Source organism: Octodon degus, unplaced genomic scaffold, assembly GCF_000260255.1.
Source record: "Octodon degus isolate 3935 unplaced genomic scaffold, OctDeg1.0 scaffold00142, whole genome shotgun sequence".
In the NCBI taxonomy this organism is placed as follows: Eukaryota; Metazoa; Chordata; class Mammalia; order Rodentia; family Octodontidae; genus Octodon; species Octodon degus.
In genome coordinates, this window is record NW_004524718.1 from 6,720,173 (window position 1) to 6,730,912 (window position 10,740).

Below are 10,740 nucleotides of genomic sequence, written 5' to 3' on the forward strand. Positions count from 1 at the left end.
ACTGCTGGCCTGCACAAGTATTCACAGGAAAGTATTCACACTCATTTCTTCACAATAAAATATCAGAGCACTTGATGCAAGGGGAAAGTCAGTATGAAGAGATGTGTCTTCATGTGTTCAAGTCATTACCATCCAGCTTAGTCAAACCCCTACATAGGGTTCCTGGCACTCATTCAGAGATGTCCCCTTCTGCCTCTTCTCAACACACATGTACAGACATATACACTCACGTGCACACATTGCTATCAATCATTCTCTATAGTTCTTTCACCTAGAGATCGAAATTGCAAAGTTTTATTTTCTTGACCTCTTATTGACTGTCCTTAATATTGAAGCTGAGAAGACCAAAACACAGAACCCATAATAATCCATTCTCCATATGGATCTGTCAGCCACCTGGATATTCAGCATGGCACTCAGTGTGATAGATTTGCATGAATTGTCAAGGTTTTGCTATTCTATGACAGACTCAGACATATTTCTATGATATATGAGGTATATATGAAAGTATTTCACAGCATAAAAATTGCTACATAAATATTATGCATTATTTTTCCCGTATGCAGTTTGCTATGACATTAGATTTAGAGAGGAAATTGCTTCTGCAGGATTGACATTCTATAATATGAAATGACAAAAAGACAACAAACACTAGGAAAAGATTAGAGATAAAGGGTTGGGCCTCTGTCCTGTTTCCCTGATTTTGGTGGCCCAAACTATCTGCTGACTGTTTGGAAAGCCCGGTGACTTTCAATGTTGTGTTACAGATAATACAAGCAAGTTGTAGGTGTCCAGACATAAGGTGAGGTGCTGGGCAACATGAGTCTTTCTGGGTCCATTCTCAGATTGTCTGTAAATTCATCCCAACTGATGAAATTCAGATGTTCTTGGAAGAAACTCTAGATGGCCTGGAAAGCCTCAACCCCATGTGCATGAAGGCCTGCGGCATTTGGATGATTGCAGCTTTGAAGGAGCATGGAGCATCGCTGGAACATCAGGTGAGCTGACAGCTGGCGGCCAAATTGAACAGCATTCGAGCCCTTCTGAAATGCCAGGGCCGCCATTGCTTCTCAGTCTGTCCTGCCATGGGCAGTGAGCAAGAGCACACAGAGTCTCAGAGTCCTCCAGAGAGTGGGGTGCACACAGGCTCATGCTGTGGGCATTCTCCATTACCCCTCTGCTCTCCTAGCATGAACACTCTAGAGGATGTCTCGCTCTGGCCAGGGGAAGTGGCTCTGAGCAAGGCCATTTGGCTATGCAAATCGGGTTGGTAGATCTGTGAGGAGGAACATGTCTGCATGGATGCATTTGCTTTGCCTGTCAAAGCCAGGAGAGCTCTCACACACTCCATGCTTTTCTTTCTTGCCCTCAGAGTGTAAGACTGCCAGTGGGTTGAGGAAAAGACCTCAATCCTTGCTCCCAACTAAATGTGAGCAGAACAAACAATTAAAATTCAGAAAGCTTAGTTAAGAACTCCAAATGGAGACACTTCTGTCCTGTCTTCTGAGACACACAGAACAGAAGCATCCAAACATTAATAAGAAAGAAACTTTGAATGAAGGCATCTCAAGCAGAGAAGAGAACGAAGTGTTGTCCCCATATCTCCAAGCCAACTACTTTCGATTTCAAAATTCTCCAAAATACGGCTTTTATGTAAAGACATTAAAAATTACCCCCATACTATCTGTGCTTGATGGTATATAACTGTAATTGCAGCACTCCGAAGATCATAAGATCAACCCCAGCCTGGGCAGCAGGGAACTCAGTGCCTTAGCAAGACCTAGTCTCAAAATACCAAGTAAAAGAGGCTGGAAATATAGCTCAGGCCAGAGATCCTGAATTGAAACCCTGGTGTCACCAAAAAAATAAATGAAGGAAGGAAGGAAGAAAACAAGGAAGCAAGGAAGCAAGGAAGCAAGGAAGCAAGGAAGCAAGGAAGCAAGGAAGGAAGGAAGGAAGGAAGGAAGGAAGGAAGGAAGGAAGGAAGGAAGGAAGGAAGGGAGACAGGGATGAAAAGAGAGAGGGAGAAAAAAGAAAATACTTCTGTTGTAATATTTTCCAATACATCATTTTAAGCCATTAATGGAACTCATCGTTTGTGATGGACACTGGCTACGCATGGCAGAGTCAAGATTGGTAAACATGGAATGTGCACGTATTTGTATGCCTAAAGGAAGTTTATTTTACATGGACCATAAGGTTTGCATTTTGGAAAGTATATAATAACATATTCACCATTATATCATACAAAGTACTTTCAGCACCCTAAAAATATCCTCTATTGTCTGCCATTTCTCATACATTTTTCTATTTTAAATCTTTACCTGTGTTTTTCGGATAAGGATGCCCTCCTCCTCCCTCTCCTTTGCCCTTTGAAATTGCTCCATACACTTTCAGACCCAGGCCAAACGCTCCTCCAATGAGTGCAGCCCCGCCTGTTAGCTGCCCAGAGCACACTCCCGCATAATGTGTGCCAGATCATTTTGGGAAATAAATTTCTCATGTGCTCCAAAGCATATCTATGTATTTCTATTTCCAATTTAACAGTCGAGGTATCTGCAGTGCCTTCTTGCTGAAAGGGCCGATTCCGACAGATAGCCTTTCCTGAGTCACTCCACCTCTCACAAAAGAGCTGCCTCCTGTCATCTCGAGTGACTTCACACAGCACCTAGCACAGCATCTGTGCAGCGCACTCTCGCACTGGACCTTTGCTAAAGTGGACTAAAAATAAACAATTCTCCAACAGTCTTCATGAGTGAAAACTAAACCTTGTGTAGGATCAATTACTGTTTCTAATTATAGTTCTAATTCATCAATAATCACATACCCACAATGTGCTGATGGTTTCTTCTCTGGGCTACTCATGTAGAAAGGAAATGAAAACTGAACATTTTATTTGGCTTTTCTTTTTCAGTTGCTGGAGATTCTGAGCACAGTTTACCACCACATGCCAGTTCTCAGACAAAAGGAGGAAAGTTTCCAGTTCATGCTAGAAGCCATCTCGCAGATCGCCAGCTTCCACATGAACCCGGTGGTTGTCAGCCTTTTACAGAAGCCTCTGCCCTTTGACAGGTAGACTCTGACTTATCTGGTCTCTGCTCTCAGGAAAAGCAACTCCCCAAGAATCATTGTGGAAAGAATTATTGTTTAGAAAACAAAGGTTTAACACATCTCCCCTGAAAAAATTAAAAATTGGTATTTCCATCAGGTTTGACAATTATCTTTATTAAATAATAATGCTGGGAGTTTGGGTTTTTTAATGTTCATTATAGGAATGCGTGCATATTAGAAAGTAAATATTCCTTCCATGTCTTGTTACTAAAATGTACCTACAGTTTTTCATCTTGATGGACCTTAACAAACCTCAGTAAACCTAAGACCAGGGTGTTGAAATGTTCACTAAAACACCATTATCTCCTAGCATGCCAACATGTCCATCTGTCCTAGAAATTATTAGTCATCATGTGATTTTAGATTGAGTCAGATGGAAAAGCTCAAAGACCAGGGAGCTATGCCTTATATATCAACTTTCTGCCTTGCCCCACTAGGGACACAAAGATCCTGTGGAAGGCACTGGCAGAAAACCCAGCCTCCAGTGGCAAGCTCATTCGGGTCTTGATAGACAAACTGGAGACCAGGTTAGAAGATGACATCGCTGGGATTGAAGCAATTTCAGTGAGTTGGACATTTCTTCACCTGCCTGGAACTGTGTCATATTCCATAATCTGTCCCCGGTGGTGCTGTAGCCTTTATCACCATTCTCCTTTCATATTCTAACTTTCCCTCTGTAAATTCATCTGTGGATGATCATTTTTGGAAGCAATCTTCTCATCAGCCCCAAAATGATGTACCTATAATTCCAAATGAGCCTTGGAGATATCCAAAGCACCCTTTTGTGTTAAAGAACTGCAACGCTGAAAAACATTTCATCTTCCCTGACTGGTGCCACCTAAAGTTGTGGTGCCAACACAGCAGTTCATAATTGAGAGAAAAACACAGTCTGAATCAAGGTTACAGCCAAACAAGCCCCCCACTTTTGTGTGTTTTACCCTGCATGTAATCAATGTGAAAAACAATCACCAGAGGTGAAAACAAACTGAAAAGTGCAGCCCAGGAAAAAGATGTCCTTGAGGGGAGGAGAGCACCTGACCAGAGGTCCTTTGTCCTCGCAGGTGGCCTGCGCTATGTATGAAGTGGTCTCAATAGGAGTGCCAGTCACCACCTTGTACCCAGAGCTATTCACTCTCCTCTTGAAGCTGGTCAGCTGCACTCTTGGCCAGAAGATGCCCACTTCAGCCCTGAGCAACAGGAGGCGTGTGATGCAGCAGGGGGAACGGCAGCAGGACCCAGACCCCTGCAGGTAAATGGCGCAGCAAGGAGAGGCTTCCCGTGTGGTCCTGACCCCAAGCTTCCAGAGACGGGCTGTGAAAGGCAGCATGAACTACTTATGAAGAAGCAAGGCTTTGTAATGCTTCAGCTGTGAGCCCAGGCCTTGCAGTTCTTTGTTCTTCACCAAGTATAGCTGCCCTGAGGAGAACAAAAGGAGTGAGGGGCTATGCTTCCTTCCTAGATGCCCACAACTTCCCTTGGCTTATTTTGCTAAGATTATGTTAGGAGAGTTCAAATCCTGTGATAATAAGGAAAATGGAAATGAATACCATATGTCCACAAATCTAAGACTTCACAATTGAGAGAAGCAAGCAATATCATTTTGTGTGCCAATGAGAAGAAAAAGGCTTTCAATTAATCAATAAGTCAATGCCTTCTTACACTTTTAAATTTTCATTTTATACTTCTCTTTGAGGATTGTCAGGTTTAGACATTCATCCCATATCTTGATTTATTTCCTTTACCTTTGCCAAAGTTTTCATTCCAAAGCCAAATTATGGCACAATGTTTTTAAAGACATTTCACGTAGCATTTAGACTCCACCCATGCACTGGGAGCATTTAGCCCCTCACTCCTTCCAATAATGCATGTCACTTCGCTAACAGTAACAGAGCTAACAGAAGCATAAAGTGCTATACCTAAGTCCAAGTGTGTGTGAATGCAGAGACGATAGCAACAGTATCAGCAGTATTGTCTGTCCAACAGCAATTGCACTTCAAATCTGCTTTGATGATGCATCTTGATTCATACTTATTTTAGCATAAGTAAAATATGGTATTTTAAAATTTCCTTTCTAGGGGATTTTTTTTCTCTTGGGGGATTGACAAGATCCTATAAAGTTATTATTTACAAGTTCACTATCTGAAGATCCTCTTTGACCCAAAACTCAAAAGCATGGGAGCAGGGCTGCCTGGTTTTTGTTCCACACATCCACTAACCCAATGTTAAGCTGGAGTATGCTCTGGGGAGCAGGAGCAGAGTGCTTGGGGAAACACAGCTCCCCACATGGAGCTGGCTTACCTGTGTGACCACTTACTCATGTGACTTACTTACTTCCCTCTAGGCTCTCAACTGCAACTCTGAAGTGCTTGCAAGCCCAAGCCATGCGAGAAGGCCTTGCAAAGGAGTCTGATGAGGGGGAAAATTTATGGGCTCTACTTAGCAATCCTGACACCCATCATATAGGAGTGTGTGCTCTGGCCAGGTAATGGGAACACATTTGAGAACTAGAAAGATATAAAGGAGAAAATCAAAAGTAAGGAATAAAAATGCAACATGGTCAAACTTGCTAAAATTAATTGATTCACCTAGGATTTATGAAGGAGGCTATCAGGAAAAGAAGAGGAAAGGTGCCTAGGAGGAGGTCGTAGGGCCAGACCAAGTTCACCCTTCCTCAGAAAAGGAGCAGTTCAGGGGCTGGTGAGATGGCTCAGTGGTCTAAAGCACCTACTTAGAACAAGCTTAGCAAAGCACAGGGACCGCGGTTCAATCCCCCAGCACCACATGCCAGCCAGCCCCGCCCCCTGGTGGGCTGAGCTGGCTACACACACACACACACACACACACACACACACACACATAAATAAATAAATAATTTTTTAAAAAAGAAACAGAAAACTTTTTTTTCTAGTTTTATTGATAAACATATAGCAATGAGACAGTTTCAAATCAAATCGGAAGTACAGTTTCAACAAATAATACACTGTATATATTCTTCTTAGTGGTTAATTGCTGTACAAGATGCGGACTTGTGATCCTATTTACAAACACCATTAGAACAAATCATTCCAGTCATTAAGACAATGCAACTATATATCTACCCCAACCACTTTGAATACACAGATACAGAATGGACATTCATCGGTGTACCCCATTTTTCCTAAGTTCCGTTACTGAATATTATAGCTGTGTAAACTCAGCAAAATATTCTAAAAGAGTCCAGTAGCCCATAATAGCATTGGGTCTTCTGTTTAACTGGCAATGTCAGGAATTATTGACCTGAGTCCCCCACAGCTTAACTTAACAGCATGGCTTAATTTCTTATATTTCGTCTTCATACTTTTCTACTGGATGGTTAAGACCAAGGTAAAGCAGGACCTATGCAACAAGAGTTGTAGCTTTTTGGTCTGAGAAGGTCAGTGAAATGCCCTCAGGATTTGTCCTGAGATCCTGTACCTCATATTGTAGAACCTTTATCAGTGCAGCCATGTGGATGAGTCACGACCATTGCTTGGCCAATGTGCTCTCGAAACAGAAAACTTTAAAAAAAAATATTAAAAAAAGAAAAGGAGCAGTTCAAGAGGACAGCTTTACACATGCTGCATTGTATTTGGATGCTTGATATTTGGATACTTGATGGTCATTAATCCTTTTTAGATAAGCTAGTGCCTGAGGAATAAGTAGATTAAGATTCCTTCCATTGTTTAGAGAAAAAAATCTCTGACAAACTTTGCACTTTCTAGGAGCATGGCAGTCTGGCAACACAGCATCATACTGGACATCATGGAGCTTCTACTCCCCTCTCTCACTTCCTCTTCAGAAACCTACCGCATAACGGGCACAGCTTTCTTCTCTGAGGCAAGCAAGAGCAGCCACCAGGGCCTGCTCACCGGGTCTCCTGGGGCACTTCTGTGGGTCCGAAAGGTCTTCAAAGGAAAGGCCTTCAGTAATAGAGAGACCAGTCCTGCCAGAGTTGCCTAAGCTGGCTGTGGAAGAGAAAGAGGAAACCTCCCAAAATCACCTTCTGCCCTTCATCTGCAGAAATAAAGTTTTTCAGGCAAACAGAAAGAAAGACAATTTTTCAATGTGCAAAACAAAAAAATGATCAAAAAGATTCCCTTCCAACTCTGTAATAAAAGTTGTCTTAGCCCATCCAGGGAGGGGACAACATGAGCAACTGCTGATGGCCAGCACCATTTTTCCCCTGAGACTAGAAGCACACTCTTATCTAGGTGTTATTGTTCTTGTCACTGTGCAGGCTTGACTGTGGGCTGCTCATACACAGAGCTTAGACCCCAGGGCTTCCTCCTTAGCTCCACAGCAATGAGGCCCTCTGTGTAACTGTATTAATGATGCCCTTCCTGAAGGGAGGTCACTTCCTTAACTAAATGGAAGAAATGTGATCATTTCAGCTCATGAAGGAGCCAGTCCTGTGGAAGCATGGGAACCTGCGAGATGTCCTGATCCTGATGGACCAGAGTGCCTGGGATTCCAATGCCACGCTCAGGCAAATGGCTATTCGAGGGCTTGGGAACACAGCATCCGGGGCCCCCCACAAGGTAAGCAGCTTTAGCAAGGAAGCAGTTTCTTTAAGTAGAGTTTGCAAATAATTTACTCCTACGTACTTAGAAACTGAGTAGAAACTGAAAACCCCAGTACATTTGCATAAGTGGTTGCTCTTGGATTGAAGTATATGTAACACTAACAAAATTTCAATTTCCTTGCATGGAGAATCCTACAAGATTCCAGATATACAAAAGCCAAACAATTAAGAGACTTTATTTTTAAAATAGGTGAAGAAGCATAAGCAGATAGTTTTGGAATCTGTCATCAGGGGCCTGTATCATTTGGCTCGCACTGACGTCGTCTGTGAAAGCCTGAAGGCTCTCAAAAAGATTCTGGAGCTGCTCACGGACAGAGATGTGAGCTTCTACTTTAAGGAGATAGTGCTTCAAACAAGAACCTTCTTTGAAGATGTAAGTGAACCTGTTTAGGAATCTTCCTTCCCCAGAAGGAGTAAGTGAGTAACAAAAGCTTCAGCAGGGGTTGTAGAAGGCAGAATCAGTGTCCTACCAGTATCCCTTGGGCAGCCCAGTGTCCTGCAAAGGATTCCTATTCAAGCTAATGACTTGCTCTGTTTCTGCCTGAGGATACTTCCTGCCCTGGGAATCATTATTGACCTAAGCAGCGCAGGCTGGAAGTGCTGAGGGAAGAAAGCCCTGGGAAGAACCCTTAAACAGTGAGAGCCAAGAACCTGTGCACACATTTCCCAGGTTCTGCACACCTCAAGACTGAGTACCACCCACCTTGGAGGACAACACACCACTACTGCTCCCTTCTTAGCTCTTGTTCCTGTACTATGCTCATCCCCCAACTTGATTCCTGAACTCGCCTCCAGATGCATATCACTTTCCCTGAAATTCTCAATTCCAGGATTACTTCTGAGAATACAAAAACTAGGACAATACTCACTGTAGAATTAGGGTTTGAACAAAGATGAAATTATCTTCTAGCACTGTCTTTCTCCTTCCCCAATTCAGAGACTCATTTCTTCCACAGATCAGGAAAGTATAGCTCATGGACCAAATCAAGTCCAGAGACTATTTCTGTGATTAAACTGTTATTGGAACATGGACATACTCATTGATTATATATTGCCTATGTCATCTTTCACTCTCTACTGGCCAAGCTGATTAGCTGGTAGAGAGACCATAATAGCCAACTTTCCCATCATTGAACACAACACATGACACTAACAACTTAAAGGTTTAATTTGGCTCGCTGTTTCAGTCCATGCTCAGCTGGTTTCAAGTAAAAAATATTAAGGAACAAGGGCATGGTAGAAAGAGCTACTCAGTGTGTGACAGCTGGGAAGTAGAGCAAGGAAAGACTTCCAAACGGAAGGGAGGGGCCACACAGAGACCCCAAGGCCAGACCTCCGTGACCCACCCAACTACACTTAGACTTTTCCTTCACCCATCTGCAGGGCAGACCCCAAAGCCAATCAAGTTGAAAGTCCACCCAAGCTACCAGAGTCCATGTAACCAATAAGGTCTAAGTGATTTACTATTGGGCCTTCTACTGAAAGAGTTTGCCAATATCTAATGCAGTACTTACCTTTTAAAAAGATCAGTCAGCAATCCTAGGACAAAAGAGTCATTTCCTTTATATCTTCCAGAAGTCCACATTTAATATTTATTTTGTTTCATTCCTCACCTTCAAGATAAAACTTCATTTCACTACTTGCATCTGTTGTTTTGTGATCTTTACCTTTTTCCTCATTGTCTGTTATCAAAGAAAATGGAAAACTGTCAGTTGCCTCCTGTCATACATCCTCCATAAACACTAAGGCTTTGTTAAATTCAGTGTCCATGACTGAAACACCTTCATTTCCTTCAGTATTCAACATAAGCTAAATTTTTGTACTCAATAAATATTTTATAAGATAGTGACTGAGCTCAATCTCTAAATGAGACTCAAGAAACATTGAGTAGAATTTAAGGGGAAAAAATTAACCTATCTAGTCCAAACTTTTACCATATTTTTGCTCAATTTTTTAAAAAATCTTGTTTTGACTCTTGGAAATTTACTAACCAGAGAATCTATAGATTTTAATCTTCACTATATGTCCACATTCAACAGTCCACAAGTTTTATATTTTACAGTTTCCCTTGTGTGTGTTCTAGCCTAACTGTAGCCTTTGAAAACAACTTTCTGCTTTATTTTCATTTTCTCTAATTTACTAATATCACCTTCAAATCTCAAATTGTTCTAAAAATTTTTTTCTGGGTTCCCATTCAATTTAGTATCTTTTGTAAAAATAGCAAGAACATTCTATTTTTATTATATAGATAATCGATAGCAATCTTCAACAAAGGACAAATCACTCCTAAGGGCCCTTTGTTTTTGATTTTTTTTTGGATTGATGCTGAACTAATAATAATAATTATCTAGAATTGGACCTTCAGTCTACCTAACAGTTTTGTGGTCAAGGTCACGTCTCTCAATGCCTTGAGAAAAGGGGAAAAAATCAAATTCTTGCTGGTTATTAGGTTAGATCTTTCCTATTACTGATTGATAAATTCGATCACTCTTGCATAAAAATAAACTCTGAAAAAACTTAGGTCTTGGTAATGACATGCTACTTAGTGTTCATTAAAGTTATGTTTCTGCAAGTATATTTAAGCCTATGATGGTTTGTCACTATATTTCTCTAAAGGTTAAGCATAAAACTGTAATCTTTGAGATTACTCTTCCTTTGCCTTTGTCTTGTTCTCACTCCCTCTTTTTCCCTCTCCCCATCTAAATATCTTTACCTTTTGAGTATTTTGCTATTGGTTTTCTTTAAGGAGGGGGGAATCTTTTATAATTACAGTATATACCTTCTCCTTAATCATAATATATTTAAAGAGCTATCTCTGGTTTTATGTCTATTATTCAGAGTGTTTACAATGCATTCATTTAGCTATTCTGAACTTTTCCTAAAAAGTCATTTTTTCCTGGAATATATCAGTTTCTTTTTTATTTTAAAGAGAATGAAAAATAAAAATAAAAATAATACAGAATTTTGAAAGAAGCTGATAGGAAATTAACAATGGTTGTTATGTTACGTATTGTTATCTTCGAAGTAGT

At 41.1% G+C, this 10,740-nt stretch overlaps 1 protein-coding gene across 1 annotated transcript in view; it reads left to right on the forward strand.

Moving 5' to 3' along the window:
• Mroh2b (maestro heat like repeat family member 2B) overlaps positions 1–10,740 on the forward strand; it is an 80,411-nt gene that overhangs the window by 64,475 nt on the left and 5,196 nt on the right. Inside the window, exons 30-37 of the mRNA XM_023701880.1 lie at positions 846–998; positions 2,915–3,072; positions 3,549–3,675; positions 4,173–4,360; positions 5,453–5,593; positions 6,852–6,966; positions 7,521–7,667; positions 7,902–8,084. Coding sequence (XP_023557648.1) covers positions 846–998; positions 2,915–3,072; positions 3,549–3,675; positions 4,173–4,360; positions 5,453–5,593; positions 6,852–6,966; positions 7,521–7,667; positions 7,902–8,084 — 1,212 coding nt within the window. The remainder of the gene's footprint in view (positions 1–845; positions 999–2,914; positions 3,073–3,548; positions 3,676–4,172; positions 4,361–5,452; positions 5,594–6,851; positions 6,967–7,520; positions 7,668–7,901; positions 8,085–10,740) is intronic.